General features: G+C 46.4%; 1 protein-coding gene across 4 annotated transcripts in view; it reads left to right on the top strand.

Moving 5' to 3' along the window:
- The window catches only part of abca2 (ATP-binding cassette, sub-family A (ABC1), member 2), a 118,315-nt gene that overhangs the window by 26,320 nt on the left and 70,591 nt on the right, over positions 1-21,404 (top strand). For all 4 annotated transcript variants that reach the window (XM_072432373.1, XM_072432372.1, XM_072432374.1 and 1 more), the window contains exons 3-15: positions 903-1,014; positions 1,361-1,524; positions 1,596-1,717; positions 2,014-2,100; positions 2,270-2,443; positions 4,891-5,109; positions 7,165-7,316; positions 7,379-7,579; positions 7,944-8,103; positions 8,190-8,318; positions 9,854-10,018; positions 11,838-11,934; positions 12,134-12,307. In XM_072432373.1, the coding sequence (XP_072288474.1) occupies positions 903-1,014; positions 1,361-1,524; positions 1,596-1,717; positions 2,014-2,100; positions 2,270-2,443; positions 4,891-5,109; positions 7,165-7,316; positions 7,379-7,579; positions 7,944-8,103; positions 8,190-8,318; positions 9,854-10,018; positions 11,838-11,934; positions 12,134-12,307 (1,956 nt within the window). The remainder of the gene's footprint in view (positions 1-902; positions 1,015-1,360; positions 1,525-1,595; positions 1,718-2,013; positions 2,101-2,269; positions 2,444-4,890; positions 5,110-7,164; positions 7,317-7,378; positions 7,580-7,943; positions 8,104-8,189; positions 8,319-9,853; positions 10,019-11,837; positions 11,935-12,133; positions 12,308-21,404) is intronic.

Genomic DNA, 21,404 nt, shown 5'->3' with positions numbered 1-21,404 from the left:
ACGGGCGGGGTCATGACCTCAGCGTGACCTTGTGCTTGTGTTTGACCTCAGCGTTCTACATCACGGCTCCTCTGACCTCAGCGTGACCTTGTGCTTGTGTCTGACCTCAGCGTGACCTTGTGCTTGTGTCTGACCTCAGCGTGACCTTGTGTTTGTCTGACCTCAGCGTGACCTTGTGCTTGTGTCTGACCTCAGCGTGACCTTGTGTTTGTCTGACCTCAGCGTGACCTTGTGTTTGTGTCTGACCTCAGCGTGACCTTGTGTTTGTCTGACCTCAGCGTGACCTTGTGTTTGTGTCTGACCTCAGCGTGACCTTGTGTTTGTCTGACCTCAGCGTGACCTTGTGTTTGTGTCTGACCTCAGCGTGACCTTGTGCTTGTGTCTGACCTCAGTGTGACCTTGTGCTTGTGTCTGACCTCAGCGTGACCTTGTGTTTGTCTGACCTCAGCCTGACCTTGTGTTTGTGTCTGACCTCAGCGTGACCTTGTGTTTGTCTGACCTCAGCGTGACCTTGTGTTTGTCTGACCTCAGCGTGACCTTGTGTTTGTGTCTGACCTCAGCGTGACCTTGTGTTTGTGTCTGACCTCAGCGTGACCTTGTGTTTGTCTGACCTCAGCGTGACCTTGTGTTTGTGTCTGACCTCAGCGTGACCTTGTGTTTGTCTGACCTCAGCGTGACCTTGTGTTTGTGTCTGACCTCAGCGTGACCTTGTGTTTGTCTGACCTCAGCGTGACCTTGTGTTTGTGTCTGACCTCAGCGTGACCTTGTGCTTGTGTCTGACCTCAGTGTGACCTTGTGCTTGTGTCTGACCTCAGCGTGACCTTGTGCTTGTGTCTGACCTCAGTGTGACCTTGTGCTTGTGTCTGACCTCAGTGTGACCTTGTGCTTGTGTCTGACCTCAGCGTTCTACAGCGCGGCTCCTTTGACCTCGGCTGGAATCATCCCTGTGATGCAGTCGCTCTGTCCAGACGGACAACGAGACGAGTTTGGATTTCTACAATACAACAACTCTACGTAAGACGCTCCTGTCTCTGTCGCTGTCTCTGTCTCTGTCCCTGTCTCTGCTCCTGTCTCTGCTCCTGTCTCTGCTCCTGTCTCTGCTCCTGTCTCTGTCCCTGTCTCTGCTCCTGTCTCTGCTCCTGTCCCTGTCTCTGTCCCTGTCTCTGTCCCTGTCTCTGTCCCTGTCTCTGTCTCTGCTCCTGTCCCTGTCTCTGTCTCTGCTCCTGTCTCTGCTCCTGTCTCTGCTCCTGTCTCTGTCCCTGTCTCTGCTCCTGTCCCTGTCCCTGTCTCTGTCTCTGCTCCTGTCTCTGCTCCTGTCTCTGTCCCTGTCTCTGCTCCTGTCTCACGTTGATGTCTTCAGGGTGACACAGCTGTTGGAGAGGATCCAGCAGGTGGTGGAGCAGAACCGGATCTTCTCCTCAGATGGACCTGCTTTAGGTTCTGAGCTGGAGAACCTTCAGAAACACCTGCAGAACCTGAGCTCCGCCCCTTTACCTGAGGACCACGCCCTGAACCAAAGCACAGGTATAAGAGCTGAGTGATGATTGCTGGTGGATCATGACCAAAGCTGCTCTTCTTCTGGACGTTTGTTGCAGGTTTCTCGTTGTCGGACGTGGTCAAAGACTCGTCTTCGTTTCACAGCTTTCTCGTCTCAAATCTTTCTCTGAGCGAATCATCTGCAGCGTTTCTGCTGCACACGACGCTCAGCGCTGCTCAGGTGAGTCCGTGACCCTGTGGTGATGTTCCGCACTGGGGCTTTAACCCTGTTCTACTGTAGTTTCCTCCTCAGCAAACTTCCCTGGAGTTTTGTATGTTTCAGTCACACATTTTCCACTCATGACTGCCCCCCACTGGTGAACGTCTGCAAGTGTAACAGTGAAGCTCCTCTCAGTTTTTAAAGCTCATATTTCAGCTCATATTTGCTTGATTTCACACGTTTAGTTTGAGTTCCTTCCAGCGCCCCCTGCTGGTAACATAACAGATCTGACTCTGATCCTTTAACTTTTGGATCAGATTCACCGTCTGATCTTCGGAGCGTCGCAGAGAGATGACATCATCAGGAGCCGCAGAGAAATCGGAGCAAAGATACACCACCTGCAGGTGAGAGCTGGAACTGCACTTAAATGTGCTCCGAGCCTCAGAAGTCGCTCTGTCACAGGTGAAAGAGCGACTTTTCCTTTGAAACAAACCTTCACGAGACGGCGAGAGTCTCAGGGTTAGTTATTATAATAAGTCTACGATGTGTTGTACTTCTCCTTCTGTCCTGCAGGAGGCGCTGCTGGGCAGAGTGCGGGCTCTGGACCGAGGACTCCTGGACCGAGCTCTTCTGGATCCCGACACCGCGGCCCAAAGACCGGCTCTGGTCCGGATCATGTCCAAAGTCCTGGGTCTGACTGAACCAAAGAACGAAGAGCGAGACCAGCAAGAGCTCCAGGAGGCTCAGGTACAGGGGTCTGCAGGGGCCCCCAGGGGTCTTCAGGGGTCTGCAAGAGGCCCCAGGGGTCTGCAGGGGCCACCAGGGTTCTGCAGGAGGCCCCAGGGGTCTGCAGGAGGCCCCAGGCGTCTGCAGGGGCCACCAGGGTTTGCAGGAGGCCCCAGGGGTCTGCAGGGGATACCTGGGGTGGCCTCCTGGTGTTTGGACACAGGGTCATGAGCGTTTGGACACGGGGTCATGAGCGTTTGGACACGGGGTCATGAGCGTTTGGACACGGGGTCATGAGCGTTTGGACACAGGGTCATGAGCGTTTGGACACATAGTCATGAGCGTTTGGACACAGTCATGAGTGTTTGGACACGGGGTCATGAGCGTTTGGACACGGGGTCATGAGCGTTTGGACACATAGTCATGAGCATTTGGACACGGGGTCATGAGCGTTTGGACACGGGGTCATGAGCGTTTGGACACGGGGTCATGAGCGTTTGGACACGGGGTCATGAGCGTTTGGACACATAGTCATGAGCGTTTGGACACGGGGTCATGAGCGTTTGGACACATAGTCATGAGCGTTTGGACACGGGGTCATGAGCGTTTGGACACATAGTCATGAGCGTTTGGACACGGGGTCATGAGCGTTTGGACACGGGGTCATGAGCGTTTGGACACGGGGTCATGAGCGTTTGGACACGGGGTCATGAGCGTTTGGACACATAGTCATGAGCGTTTGGACACGGGGTCATGAGCGTTTGGACACGGGGTCATGAGCGTTCGGACACATAGTCATGAGCGTTTGGACACGGGGTCATGAGCGTTTGGACACGGGGTCATGAGCGTTTGGACACGGGGTCATGAGCATTTGGACACGGGGTCATGAGCGTTTGGACACGGGGTCATGAGCGTTTGGACACGGGGTCATGAGCGTTTGGACACATAGTCATGAGCGTTTGGACACGGGGTCATGAGCGTTTGGACACATAGTCATGAGCGTTTGGACACGGGGTCATGAGCGTTTGGACACATAGTCATGAGCGTTTGGACACGGGGTCATGAGCGTTTGGACACGGGGTCATGAGCATTTGGACACGGGGTCATGAGCGTTTGGAAACATAGTCATGAGCGTTTGGACACGGGGTCATGAGCGTTTGGACACGGGGTCATGAGCGTTTGGACACGGGGTCATGAGCGTTTGGACACATAGTCATGAGCGTTTGGACACGGGGTCATGAGCGTTTGGACACATAGTCATGAGCGTTTGGACACGGGGTCATGAGCGTTTGGACACGGGGTCATGAGCATTTGGACACATAGTCATGAGCGTTTGGACACGGGGTCATGAGCGTTTGGACACATAGTCATGAGCGTTTGGACACGGGGTCATGAGCGTTTGGACACGGGGTCATGAGCGTTCGGACACATAGTCATGAGCGTTTGGACACGGGGTCATGAGCGTTTGGACACGGGGTCATGAGCGTTTGGACACGGGGTCATGAGTGTTTGGACACATAGTCATGAGCGTTTGGACACGGGGTCATGAGCGTTTGGACACGGGGTCATGAGTGTTTGGACACGGGGTCATGAGCATTTGGACACGGGGTCATGAGCGTTTGGACACATAGTCATGAGCGTTTGGACACGGGGTCATGAGCGTTTGGACACGGGGTCATGAGCATTTGGACACGGGGTCATGAGCGTTTGGACACGGGGTCATGAGCGTTTGGACACATAGTCATGAGCGTTTGGACACGGGGTCATGAGCGTTTGGACACGGGGTCATGAGCATTTGGACACGGGGTCATGAGCGTTTGGACACGGGGTCATGAGTGTTTGGACACATAGTCATGAGCGTTTGGACACGGGGTCATGAGCGTTTGGACACGGGGTCATGAGCATTTGGACACGGGGTCATGAGTGTTTGGACACATAGTCATGAGCGTTTGGACACGGGGTCATGAGCGTTTGGACACGGGGTCATGAGCGTTTGGACACGGGGTCATGAGCGTTTGGACACGGGGTCATGAGCATTTGGACACGGGGTCATGAGCGTTTGGACACGGGGTCATGAGTGTTTGGACACATAGTCATGAGCGTTTGGACACGGGGTCATGAGCGTTTGGACACGGGGTCATGAGCATTTGGACACGGGGTCATGAGCGTTTGGACACGGAGTCATGAGCGTTTGGACACGGGGTCATGAGCATTTGGACACGGGGTCATGAGCGTTTGGACACGGGGTCATGAGCGTTTGGACACATAGTCATGAGCGTTTGGACACGGGGTCATGAGCGTTTGGACACGGGGTCATGAGCGTTTGGACACGGGGTCATGAGCGTTTGGACACGGGGTCATGAGCGTTTGGACACGGGGTCATGAGTGTTTGGACACGGGGTCAGGGGTCAGCGGTCAGTTGCTCGTCCCGCAGAAGTGACCTCATCACTCTGACCTTATCTCCTCAGCGTCTGCTCCTGAGCGGCTCCACGCTGCAGTCCCTCACCTGTGCAGACGATGGCGCTGCTCTCGCTCGGCTCCTATTGGCTCCTGAGGCCGAGGGGGCGGGGCTTCAGGCGTACCGGGCGGAGCTGTGCGGCGGGGTCGAAGGTGAAAGGTCACAGAGGTTTGAACAGCTGAGGGCGGAGCTTCAGGAGCAGCTCGACAATGGCAAACTCAACCACAAGGTACAAATACTTCTACTGTGAATCCTTCTACTGCAAATACTTCTACTGTGAATCCTTCTACTGCAAATACTTCTACTGTGAATCCTTCTACTGCAAATACTTCTACTGTGAATCCTTCTACTGCAAATACTTCTACTGTGAATCCTTCTACTACAAATACTTCTACTGTGAATCCTTCTACTGCAAATACTTCTACTGTGAATCCTTCTACTGCAAATACTTCTACTGTGAATCCTTCTACTGCAAATACTTCTACTGTGAATCCTTCTACTGCAAATACTTCTACTGTGAATCCTTCTACTGCAAATACTTCTACTGTGAATCCTTCTACTACAAATACTTCTACTGTGAATCCTTCTACTGCAAATACTTCTACTGTGAATCCTTCTACTGCAAATACTTCTACTGTGAATCCTTCTACTGCAAATACTTCTACTGTGAATCCTTCTACTACAAATACTTCTACTGCAAATCTTTCTACTGTGAATCCTTCTACTGCAAATACTTCTACTGTGAATCCTTCTACTACAAATACTTCTACTGTGAATCCTTCTACTGCAAATACTTCTACTGTGAATCCTTCTACTACAAATACTTCTACTGTGAATCCTTCTACTACAAATACTTCTTGTTTTGGGGAGAGCTAATTTTCTGGTTTTATACGGGTTGTGACCGCCAGGGGGCATTGGTAAGAATGCACTGGGAGAGATGATCCAGGGTTTTCTCTTTATTAAAGATTTCAGTCAAATAATACTGGTGGTTGGTATTTACAGAGCAGTTATTAATCATGTAAATACGTGTGTGGTTCTGTAATATAAACAAGGAGAACATAAATTATAATAAAATCTGTAAAACAATAACATATAATGCACAAATATACATGAGCTCCGTCGGAGCTACTGCTGTTAGCGCTTAGCTCGAGGCACTTAGCATTCACAAACACAAAACAAGGTAAATATATAACTTTAACTACACTATTAAACAATTCGAATGGCATGCAACACTTTATACAATCATGGAACAAATGGTGTGTCTATGTCTACTTTTGTTTCTAACAAATACTCACTTTTTATCACGCACACCAAACAACAACCACAAGCTCTACACGATGTGGGGGAAAACAACTAAAACTCTGCAAACACGTAGCATCCTCAACCTAACTTGCCTATGCTAACGCGTGATTGGCTACTCGACCTGTCAATCAGGCACCTGGCAGAAACGGGGCGGGTCCTTCGTCACACTTCTACTACAAATCCTTCTACTGTGAATCCTTCTACTACAAATACTTCTACTGCCAATCCTTCTACTGTGAATCCTTCTACTACAAATACTTCTACTGCCAATCCTTCTACTGTGAATCCTTCTACTACAAATACTTCTACTGTGAATCCTTCTACTACAAATACTTCTACTGCCAATCCTTCTACTGTGAATCCTTCTACTACAAATACTTCTACTGTGAATCCTTCTACTACAAATACTTCTACTGTGAATCCTTCTACTACAAATACTTCTACTGTGAATCCTTCTACTACAAATCCTTCTACTGTGAATCCTTCTACTACAAATACTTCTACTGTGAATCCTTCTACTACAAATACTTCTACTGTGAATCCTTCTACTGTGAATCCTTCTACTACAAATACTTCTACTGCCAATCCTTCTACTGTGAATCCTTCTACTACAAATACTTCTACTGTGAATCCTTCTACTACAAATACTTCTACTGTGAATCCTTCTACTACAAATACTTCTACTGTGAATCCTTCTACTACAAATACTTCTACTGCCAATCCTTCTACTGTGAATCCTTCTACTACAAATACTTCTACTGTGAATCCTTCTACTACAAATCCTTCTACTGTGAATCCTTCTACTACAAATACTTCTACTGTGAATCCTTCTACTACAAATACTTCTACTGTGAATCCTTCTACTACAAATACTTCTACTGTGAATATTTACCTCTAACATAACAGTAAATATTCAAATCAAGCCACAAACTGATGTAATCTACAGATAAAACATGAGTTATAAGAGTCTTTCTGTCCTCAGCTTCCTCTGTGGCCTCCTCCAGGCTCCACGCTGCCCCCTGCAGGTCTCAGAGTGTTACTGCAGGACCTGGTACATGTAGAGCGCCTCCTGCTGGACGTGGACCTTCTGTCCGGCCTGGCGCGGCTGCTGCCCCGAGGAGCCTGTGCCAAACGGTAACGGCAGCTTCATTCTTCCCGCTGTTTCTCGTGTTTCTCATGTTTCTGATCTAATGCAGGTCTAACCGGACTTCCCCCTCCCCCACCACCTCCTCCTGGCCCCTGAACTTCACCACGGGGGGCGCTAACAGCACCGAGGCCCCGGGGCCAGGCGAGGGCCGCAGAACAGACGGGAGTAGAACCCAAAACCCTCACTCGCAGTTCTCCGCCTTCGTCCAGCTGTGGGCCGGACTTCAGCCCATTCTCTGTGGAAACAACAGGTCTGGACCTGGACCTGGACCTGGACCTGGACCTGGACCTGGACCTGGACCTGGACCTGGACCTGGACCTGGGCCTGGACCTGGACCTGGACCTGGGCCTGGACCTGGGCCTGGACCTGGACCTGAGAATGGACCTGAGACTGGACCTGGACCTGGACCTGGACCTGGACCTGGACCTGGACCTGGACCTGGACCTGGACCTGGGCCTGGACCTGGGCCTGGACCTGGACCTGAGAATGGACCTGAGACTGGACCTGGACCTGGACCTGGACCTGGACCTGGACCTGGACCTGGACCTGGACCTGGACCTGGACCTGGACCTGGACCTGGGCCTGGATTTGACTCTTGTTCTCGTGCTCTTCAGGAGGATCGAGCCCGAGGCGCTGAAACAGGGGAACATGAGTTCTTTGGGCTTCACCTCCAAAGAGCAGAGAAACCTGGGACTTCTGGTCCACCTCATGACCACAAACCCCAAGATCCTCTACTCGCCCATCGGCTCCGAGGCCGACAAGGTCATCCAGAAGGTCGGTCCTGGTCTAGTCCTGGTTTATTCTCCTTTCAGTCCATGTTAGTTCTCCTTTAGACCTGGTTGGTTCTGGTTCTGTTTCAGGCCAATGAGACATTTGCGTTCGTGGGAAACCTGACTCACTTCACTCGTCTGTGGCTGAACGTCTCGTCTCAGCTCAGGAACCTTCTGGAGGAGAACGCTCTGCAGAGCCACTTACTGTGGCTCCAGCAGGTCTGGACTCACTCTCTGTGTTAGGCACTCTCTGTGTTAAGCACTCTCTGTGTTAGGCGCTCTCTGTGTTAGGCACTCTCTGTGTTAGGCGCTCTCTGTGTTAGGCACTCTCTGTGTTCGGTGAGTTCCTCTGGTTTCGCTCAAAACAAAATGACTTTCTCATTTGTCTTTAATATATTTAGAGTTTGGAGTAGAAATGCAGTGATGTCATTAGTGAGACGGTTTTAAACTGAGGTTGTTTTAGAGCAATATTGCAGTTTACAATATATAATATATGAATATAATATATATGTCCAAAAAATTATATATATTTATAATAACACAAAGATTCACAGGTGAAATTATAAATATATAACAAAAGCACAATAAGTCAGACCTGGTTTAGTTTATCTGTAGAGCACAATTCAAAGTGGAACCAGCAGGAGGCCGGTCCATGTTTAGTCCTGACTCTGGCACCAGCAGGAGGCCGCTCCATGTTTAGTCTTGACTTTGGCACCAGCAGGAGGCCGGTCCATGTTTAGTCCTGACTCTGGCACCAGCAGGAGGCCGGTCCATGTTTAGTCCTGACTCTGGCACCAGCAGGAGGCCGCTCCATGTTTAGTCTTGACTTTGGCACCAGCAGGAGGCCGGTCCATGTTTAGTCCTGACTCTGGCACCAGCAGGAGGCCGGTTCCAAGAATCTGAATTTTTGGTCATACATGTGAACAATCGTACTACCTTTAACTGTAAACAGAGGGTTAAACTCTGCGTGGCAAGATATTCCAACAGCAAGTGGTTATCAAAGCCAGCCACGTTATGAGTAATAAACTTAAATCACTTAATTTGTTAAGACATGGGCAAACTGTTACACCAGCAGGAGGCAGGTCCATGTTTAGTCCTGACTTTGGCACCAGCAGGAGGCCGGTCCATGTTAAGTCCTCATTCTGGCACCAGTAGGAGGCTTATTTAGGAGAGGCTTTATGACCACAGTTTTCAAAGATATTGGGAATGTTCCAGATTGAAGCGACATGTTAATTATGTGAGTGAATGGTGCTAACAAACTGTTCTGCACAGACTTTAGAAATCTGGTGGGTAACACATCGAGGCAGCATGTAGATGAACTCAGACTGGTGATGATCTCATGGACAGTTTTGTCAGTTACAGGTGCAAAGTGAGTCAGCTATAAGTGTCTTGGTGGTTTTGGGGTAATTTTTTGCAATATAGGATTTTTAATGCCCTGAACTCTGTCATTAAAGAATAATGCAAACTCATTACACTTGGATGTAAAAATGAGTTCTAACGGCAGCTGAGCTGGAGGGTTTGTTCATCTGTTACTGTGGCAAACAGGACACGCGAGTTGTTACTGCAGCTTCCAATTATTTCATAAAAATATCTTTCTCTAGTTCTACATAAAATGAGGTTGTCCATGTTCAGCTTCTCTTTGTAAATCTCTTTTTGAACCTGGAGCTTTGACTTTCCATTCGTCCCGGCGGCACTCTCTTAGTCCTGGTTCAGACCTGGTTTAGACCTGGTTCAGAACTGGTTTGTGTCCTCAGCTGTCCTCAGAGCTGCAGAGACGTCCCGGTCTCTTGGACTCGGACCAGGATCTTCTGGAGACTCTGACCAAAGGAAACCATTCCGTCCCAGACCGAGTCGTTCTCCTGCAGCAGCTCGATGCCATCGACAACGCCGCCTGTCAGTGGAACCGCTTCATGGACAAGGTACTGCGAGTACTACTGCGAGTACTACTGCGAGTACTACTGCGAGTACTACTGCGAGTACTACTGCGAGTACTACTGCGAGTACTACTGCGAGTACTGCTGCGAGTACTGCTGCGAGTACTGCTGCGAGTACTACTGCGAGTACTGCTGCGAGTACTACTGCGAGTACTGCTGCGAGTACTGCTGCGAGTACTGCTGCGAGTACTGCTGCGAGTACTGCTGCGAGTACTGCTGCGAGTACTGCTGCGAGTACTACTGCGAGTACTACTGCGAGTACTGCTGCGAGTACTGCTGCGAGTACTGCTGCGAGTACTGCTGCGAATACTGCTGCGAGTACTACTGCGAGTACTGCTGCGAGTACTGCTGCGAGTACTGCTGCGAGTACTGCGAGTACCGCTGCAAGTACTGCTGCGAGTACTACTGCGAGTACTGCTGCGAGTACTGCTGCGAGTACTACTGCGAGTACTGCTGCGAGTACTGCTGCGAGTACTACTGCGAGTACTGCTGCGAGTACTGCTGCGAATACTGCTGCGAGTACTACTGCGAGTACTGCTGCGAGTACTGCTAGGAGTACTGCTGCGAGTAGTACTGCGAGTACTGCTGCGAGTACTGCTGCGAGTACTGCTGCGAGTACTGCTAGGAGTACTGCTGCGAGTAGTACTGCGAGTACTGCTGCGAGTACTGCTGCGAGTACTGCTGCGAGTACTACTGCGAGCACTACTGCGAGTACTACTGCGAGTACTGCTGCGAGTAGTACTGCGAGTACTGCTGCGAGCACTACTGCGAGTACTACTGCGAGTACTGCTGCGAGTACTACTGCGAGTACTGCTGCGAATACTGCTGCGAGTACTGCTGCGAGTACTACTGCGAGTACTGCTGCGAATACTGCTGCGAGTACTGCTGCGAGTACTACTGCGAGTACTGCTGCGAATACTGCTGCGAGTACTGCTGCGAGTACTGCTGCGAGTACTGCTGCGAGTACTACTGCGAGTACTGCTGCGAATACTGCTGCGAGTACTGCTGCGAGTACTACTGCTAATACTACAACTACCCTTCTCCAAAGACGCTCTGGTTTCTTGTGATGATTGATCAGAGAGAACAAGGAAACAAAAGAATCATTTGTCTCAAACTCTGACTTGATCTCCTGCTAAAGCGCCGTGTTTCCACTAATGCTAACGACTATGTGGAGCCTTAGCAACACAAAGCTAGCAAAGCACGTTAGCACTGTTTATGTCCGCACAACATATTTCCAGGTCATAAATCATCTGACATGATCCAAAGCCAAAGACATAAAGAGAAGTTCAAACGCCACGCCCCTCACACACACTAGCTTTAGCCACGCCCCTCACACACACTAGCTTTAGCCACGCCCCTCACACATGCTAGCTTTAGCCACGCCCCTCACACACACTAACTTTGGCCACGCCCCTCACACACACTAGCTTTAACCACGCCCCTCACACACACTAGCTTTAGCCACGCCCCTCACACACACTAGCTTTAGCCACGCCCCTCACACACACTAGCTTTAGCCACGCCCCTCACACACACTAGCTTTAGCCACGCCCTTCACACACACTAGCTTTAGCCACGCCCCTCACACACACTAGCTTTAGCCACGCCCCTCACACACACTAGCTTTAGCCACGCCCTTCACACACACTAGCTTTAGCCACGCCCCTCACACACTCTGGAATCACTAAAGGTCTTTTTGTGGCTCGCTCAGATCGACCTCAGGAGTAAAAGTTTCAGGAGGATTTAGATCAGAATTATGAAGAGAACATGACGTGCTTGTTCTCCTGGTGTTCTTCTGCTGCAGGTGAGCGTGGACGTGTTCAAAGGCTTTCCAGATGAAGACAGCATCGTAAACTACACTCTAAACCAGGCCTACCACGACAACGTCTCCGTGTTCGCCAGTGAGTCCTCAAAACCTGGTCCAGACCCTGGTCCAGACCCTGGTCCAGCCCTGGTCCAGCCCTGGTCCAGACCCTGGTCCAGACACTGGTCCAGACCCTCGTCCAGACCCTGGTCCTTCTGCCCTGGTTCTTCTGCCCTGGTTCTTAAGCCCTGGTTCTTAAGCCCTGGTTCTTCTGCCCTGGTTCCTCTGTGTTTCAGGTGTGATCTTTCAGATGGACGGCAGAGGGTCGTTGCCTCCTCACGTCAGGTACAAGATCCGTCAGAACTCGAGTTTCACGGAGAAGACAAACGAGATCCGCAGGGCGTATTGGAGACCGGGGCCCAACACCGGAGGAAAGTTCTACTTCCTGTACGGCTTCGTCTGGATCCAAGGTCCGTTCTAAACTCCACTTACTTCTACTGCAGTAATATACTCTCATGTGAGTACGTTTGGAGAACGTAAAGAACATACTCCGGCTCTCATGCCTCGGCGTTAGGGATGTGTACCGCTCCGCAGGACCGGATCCAGACTTGTAAAAACATTTCGGTTCAGGTCCAAAAAAACCGAAACCCCGGTGATTCGGTTCTGGACTAATTAGAAATCTACCACTCACATTCTATATCCTTTACATTCTAGAATCTAAACCATCTGAAACATTCCATAGATCGCGAAATTCGCGCTAGAAAAGACGTAAACTCTGAGATCGCTGTCAATGGCGCGTCCTGAGCATCAGCGACGCACGCGTCTTCCGCGCGGCAGAAGTTGAAGCCGGTGAAATTAGTTTAAAGACGCGAGAGACCGAACCTTCGGGAAGATCTCTGACTTTATTTGAATTGTTTGAAGGCGCCGCGTGCGTTGCCGCTTGTGCCGCTCCGTGAGTTAGTTTAAGACGTTAAAGGAGCGGGTTGTGCTCTGGTTTGGGTGTAAATATTGTAACTTCTCGCTCAGGTCAGTGAGGCTGGTTTAATGTCACAAGTTGTCACTTTATTTCTTGAACAGAGTTGGTTACTGTTGGCCGTAACCATGGTGATGGAACAGGAACATCACAAACCATCTCGTGTCCTGAGCCGCTCTTAGCTCCGCCCCAGAGACCGCACACGTGCACTAGAGACGCTACAATATGAATAAAATAACTGTTATGTTGTGATGTAGCATTTATTTAGGTGGTTAATGTGAAATATACATATTTATACATCTAAGTAAATACTAAGTCAAAGTAATATTGTTTAATTGCTGGATTCATTAATTGGAGCTTATATTTTGTAATAGTATTTGTATTCTACAGTTGTTAAATATGGTCTTGTGTTTAATGCTGTTCATATGATGTATTGTGTAAAATATTTTCATATTCTATTTTTGATACTGTTAAGTTGATTGATTTATAGTGGTTCTAGTCGACTGTTATGACGGTTTTTGAAGGTTTTTACATGACTTTGATGCCAATGGATCTGCAAAATTAAAGAGTGGAAATGTATCTAAAGCATTAAACTTCAGGTGTGGGAACAGCCCAGTCAAACCAGTAACACACTTACACACCAGTAACACACTTACACACCAGTAACACACTTACACACCAGTAACACACTTACACACACAGTAACACACTTACACACACAGTAACACACTTACACACACAGTAACACACTTACACACACAGTAACACACTTACACACACAGTAACACACTTACACACACAGTAACACACTTACACACACAGTATCACACTTACACACACAGTATCACACTTACACACACAGTAACACACTTACACACACAGTAACACACTTACACACACAGTATCACACTTACACACACCAGTAACACACTTACACACACAGTAACACACTTACACACACAGTAACACACTTACACACACAGTAACACACTTACACACACAGTAACACACTTACACACACAGTATCACACTTACACACACAGTAACACACTTACACACACAGTTACACACTTACACACACAGTAACACACTTACACACACAGTAACACACTTACACACACAGTAACACACTTACACACACAGTAACACACTTACAAACACAGTAACACACTTACACACACAGTAACACACTTACACACACAGTAACACACTTACACACCAGTAACACACTTACACACACAGTAACACACTTACACACACAGTAACACACTTACACACACAGTAACACACTTACACACACAGTAACACACTTACACACACAGTAACACACTTACACACACAGTAACACACTTACACACACAGTATCACACTTACACACACAGTAACACACTTACACACACAGTAACACACTTACACACACAGTAACACACTTACACACACAGTAACACACTTGCACACACAGTAACACACTTACACACCAGTAACACACTTACACACACAGTAACACACTTACACACACAGTAACACACTTACACACACAGTAACACACTTACACACACAGTAACACACTTACACACACAGTAACACACTTACACACACAGTTACACACACAGTAACACACTTACAAACACAGTATCACACTTACACACACAGTAACACACTTACACACCAGTAACACACTTACACACACAGTAACACACTTACACACACAGTATCACACTTACACACACAGTAACACACTTACACACCAGTAACACACTTACACACACAGTAACACACTTACACACACAGTAACACACTTACACACCAGTAACACACTTACACACACAGTAATACACTTACACACACAGTAACACACTTACACACACAGTAACACACTTACACACCAGTAACACACTTACACACACAGTAACACACTTACACACACAGTAACACACTTACACACCAGTAACACACTTACACACCAGTAACACACTTACACACACAGTAACACACTTACACACACAGTATCACACTTACACACACAGTAACACACTTACACACACAGTAACACACTTACACACACAGTAACACACTTACACACACAGTAACACACTTACACACACAGTAACACACTTACACACACAGTAACACACTTACACACACAGTAACACACTTACACACCAGTAACACACTTACACACCAGTAACACACTTACACACACAGTAACACACTTACACACACAGTAACACACTTACACACACAGTAACACACTTACACACCAGTAACACACTTACACACACAGTAACACACTTACACACACAGTAACACACTTACACACACAGTAACACACTTACACACCAGTAACACACTTACACACCAGTAACACACTTACACACCAGTAACACACTTACACACACAGTAACACACTTACACACACAGTAACACACTTACACACACAGTAACACACTTACACACCAGTAACACACTTACACACACAGTAACACACTTACACACCAGTAACACACTTACACACCAGTAACACACTTACACACCAGTAACACACTTACACACACAGTAATACACACCAGTAACACACTTACACACCAGTAACACACTTACACACACAGTAACACACTTACACACCAGTAACACACTTACAAACCAGTAACACACTTACACACCAGTAACACACTTACACACCAGTAACACACTTACACACACAGTAACACACTTACACACACAGTAACACACTTACACAACCTCCCAGTAACACACTTACACACCAGTAACACACTTACACACACAGTAACACACTTACACACACAGTAACACACTTACACACACAGTATCACACTTACACACACAGTATCACACTTACACACCAGTAACACACTTACACACACAGTAACACACTTACACACACAGTAACACACTTACACACCAGTATCACACTTACACACACAGTAACACACTTACACACACAGTAACACACTTACACACCAGTAACACACTTACACACCAGTAACACACTTACACACACAGTAACACACTTACACACACAGTAACACACTTACAAACCAGTAACACACTTACACACACAGTATCACACTTACACACCAGTAACACACTTACACACACAGTATCACACTTACACACACAGTAACACACTTACACACACAGTAACACACTTACACACCAGTATCACACTTACACACACAGTAACACACTTACACACACAGTAACACACTTACACACCAGTAACACACTTACACACCAGTAACACACTTACACACACAGTAACACACTTACACACACAGTAACACACTTACAAACCAGTAACACACTTACACACCAGTAACACACTTACACACACAGTAACACACTTACACACACAGTAACACACTTACACACACAGTAACACACTTACACACACAGTATCACACTTACACACCAGTAACACACTTACACACACAGTAACACACTTACACACACAGTATCACACTTACACACCAGTAACACACTTACACACCAGTAACACACTTACAAACCAGTAACACACTTACACACACAGTAACACACTTACACACACAGTAACACACTTACACACACAGTAACACACTTACACACACAGTAACACACTTACACACCAGTAACACACTTACAAACCAGTAACACACTTACACACACAGTAACACACTTACACACACAGTAACACACTTACACACACAGTAACACACTTACACACACAGTAACACACTTACACACACAGTATCACACTTACACACACAGTAACACACTTACACACCAGTAACACACTTACACACCAGTAACACACTTACACACACAGTAACACACTTACACACACAGTAACACACTTACACACCAGTAACACACTTACACACACAGTAACACACTTACACACCAGTAACACACTTACACACCAGTAACACACTTACACACCAGTAACACACTTACACACACAGTAACACACTTACACACCAGTAACACACTTACACACCAGTAACACACTTACACACACAGTAACACACTTACACACACAGTAACACACTTACACACACAGTAACACACTTACACACACAGTAACACACTTACACACACAGTAACACACTTACACACACAGTAACACACTTACACACCAGTAACACACTTACACACACAGTAACACACCAGTAACACACTTACACACCAGTAACACACTTACACACACAGTAACACACTTACACACCAGTAACACACTTACACACCAGTAACACACTTACACACCAGTAACACACTTACACACACAGTAACACACTTACACACCAGTAACACACTTACACACCAGTAACACACTTACACACACAGTAACACACTTACACACACAGTAACACACTTACACACCAGTAACACACTTACACACACAGTAACACACTTACACACACAGTAACACACTTACACACCAGTAACACACTTACACACCAGTAACACACTTACACACACAGTAACACACTTACACACACAGTAACACACTTACACACCAGTAACACACTTACACACACAGTAACACACTTACACACCAGTAACACACTTACACACCAGTAACACACTTACACACACAGTAACACACTTACACACCAGTAACACACTTACACACACAGTAACACACTTACACACACAGTAACACACTTACACACACAGTAACACACTTACACACACAGTAACACACTTACACACACAGTAACACACTTACACACACAGTAACACACTTACACACACAGTAACACACTTACACACCAGTAACACACTTACACACACAGTAACACACTTACACACCAGTAACACACTTACACACACAGTAACACACTTACACACACAGTAACACACTTACACACACAGTAACACACTTACACACACAGTAACACACTTACACACACAGTAACACACTTACACACCAGTAACACACTTACACACACAGTAACACACTTACACACACAGTAACACACTTACACACCAGTAACACACTTACACACACAGTAATACACTTACACACACAGTAACACACTTACACACACAGTAACACACTTACACACCAGTAACACACTTACACACACAGTAACACACTTACACACACAGTAACACACTTACACACCAGTAACACACTTACACACCAGTAACACACTTACACACACAGTAACACACTTACACACACAGTATCACACTTACACACACAGTAACACACTTACACACACAGTAACACACTTACACACACAGTAACACACTTACACACACAGTAACACACTTACACACCAGTAACACACTTACACACCAGTAACACACTTACACACCAGTAACACACTTACACACACAGTAACACACTTACACACACAGTAACACACTTACACACACAGTAACACACTTACACACCAGTAACACACTTACACACACAGTAACACACTTACACACACAGTAACACACTTACACACACAGTAACACACTTACACACCAGTAACACACTTACACACCAGTAACACACTTACACACCAGTAACACACTTACACACACAGTAACACACTTACACACACAGTAACACACTTACACACACAGTAACACACTTACACACCAGTAACACACTTACACACACAGTAACACACTTACACACCAGTAACACACTTACACACCAGTAACACACTTACACACCAGTAACACACTTACACACCAGTAACACACTTACACACACAGTAACACACTTACACACCAGTAACACACTTACACACCAGTAACACACTTACACACACAGTAACACACTTACACACCAGTAACACACTTACAAACCAGTAACACACTTACACACCAGTAACACACTTACACACCAGTAACACACTTACACACACAGTAACACACTTACACACACAGTAACACACTTACACACCAGTAACACACTTACACACCAGTAACACACTTACACACACAGTAACACACTTACACACACAGTAACACACTTACACACACAGTATCACACTTACACACACAGTATCACACTTACACACACAGTAACACACTTACACACACAGTAACACACTTACACACCAGTAACACACTTACACACCAGTATCACACTTACACACACAGTAACACACTTACACACACAGTAACACACTTACACACCAGTAACACACTTACACACCAGTAACACACTTACACACACAGTAACACACTTACACACACAGTAACACACTTACAAACCAGTAACACACTTACACACCAGTAACACACTTACACACACAGTAACACACTTACACACACAGTAACACACTTACACACACAGTAACACACTTACACACACAGTATCACACTTACACACCAGTAACACACTTACACACACAGTAACACACTTACACACACAGTATCACACTTACACACCAGTAACACACTTACACACCAGTAACACACTTACAAACCAGTAACACACTTACACACACAGTAACACACTTACACACACAGTAACACACTTACACACACAGTAACACACTTACACACACAGTAACACACTTACACACCAGTAACACACTTACAAACCAGTAACACACTTACACACACAGTAACACACTTACACACACAGTAACACACTTACACACACAGTAACACACTTACACACACAGTAACACACTTACACACACAGTATCACACTTACACACACAGTAACACACTTACACACCAGTAACACACTTACACACCAGTAACACACTTACACACACAGTAACACACTTACACACACAGTAACACACTTACACACCAGTAACACACTTACACACACAGTAACACACTTACACACCAGTAACACACTTACACACCAGTAACACACTTACACACCAGTAACACACTTACACACACAGTAACACACTTACACACCAGTAACACACTTACACACCAGTAACACACTTACACACACAGTAACACACTTACACACACAGTAACACACTTACACACACAGTAACACACTTACACACACAGTAACACACTTACACACACAGTAACACACTTACACACACAGTAACACACTTACACACCAGTAACACACTTACACACACAGTAACACACCAGTAACACACTTACACACACAGTAACACACTTACACACCAGTAACACACTTACACACCAGTAACACACTTACACACCAGTAACACACTTACACACACAGTAACACACTTACACACCAGTAACACACTTACACACCAGTAACACACTTACACACACAGTAACACACTTACACACACAGTAACACACTTACACACCAGTAACACACTTACACACACAGTAACACACTTACACACACTTACACACCAGTAACACACTTACACACACAGTAACACACTTACACACACAGTAACACACTTACACACACAGTAACACACTTACACACACAGTAACACACTTACACACACAGTAACACACTTACACACACAGTAACACACTTACACACACAGTAACACACTTACACACCAGTAACACACTTACACACACAGTAACACACTTACACACCAGTAACACACTTACACACACAGTAACACACTTACACACACAGTAACACACTTACACACACAGTAACACACTTACACACACAGTAACACACTTACACACACAGTAACACACTTACACACCAGTAACACACTTACACACACAGTAACACACTTACACACACAGTAACACACTTACACACCAGTAACACACTTACACACACAGTAATACACTTACACACACAGTAACACACTTACACACACAGTAACACACTTACACACCAGTAACACACTTACACACACAGTAACACACTTACACACACAGTAACACACTTACACACCAGTAACACACTTACACACCAGTAACACACTTACACACACAGTAACACACTTACACACACAGTATCACACTTACACACACAGTAACACACTTACACACACAGTAACACACTTACACACACAGTAACACACTTACACACACAGTAACACACTTACACACCAGTAACACACTTACACACCAGTAACACACTTACACACCAGTAACACACTTACACACACAGTAACACACTTACACACACAGTAACACACTTACACACACAGTAACACACTTACACACCAGTAACACACTTACACACACAGTAACACACTTACACACACAGTAACACACTTACACACACAGTAACACACTTACACACCAGTAACACACTTACACACCAGTAACACACTTACACACCAGTAACACACTTACACACACAGTAACACACTTACACACACAGTAACACACTTACACACACAGTAACACACTTACACACCAGTAACACACTTACACACACAGTAACACACTTACACACCAGTAACACACTTACACACCAGTAACACACTTACACACCAGTAACACACTTACACACCAGTAACACACTTACACACACAGTAACACACTTACACACCAGTAACACACTTACACACCAGTAACACACTTACACACACAGTAACACACTTACACACCAGTAACACACTTACAAACCAGTAACACACTTACACACCAGTAACACACTTACACACCAGTAACACACTTACACACACAGTAACACACTTACA

This window comes from Eucyclogobius newberryi, unplaced genomic scaffold (genome assembly GCF_026437365.1).
Source record: "Eucyclogobius newberryi isolate DKJ021-1_F unplaced genomic scaffold, fEucNew1.0.hap1 SCAF_6, whole genome shotgun sequence".
NCBI classification, from domain to species: domain Eukaryota; kingdom Metazoa; phylum Chordata; class Actinopteri; order Gobiiformes; family Gobiidae; genus Eucyclogobius; species Eucyclogobius newberryi.
Note: the sequence above shows the minus strand (reverse complement) of the source record. Positions and strands in the feature narration are given on the sequence as shown.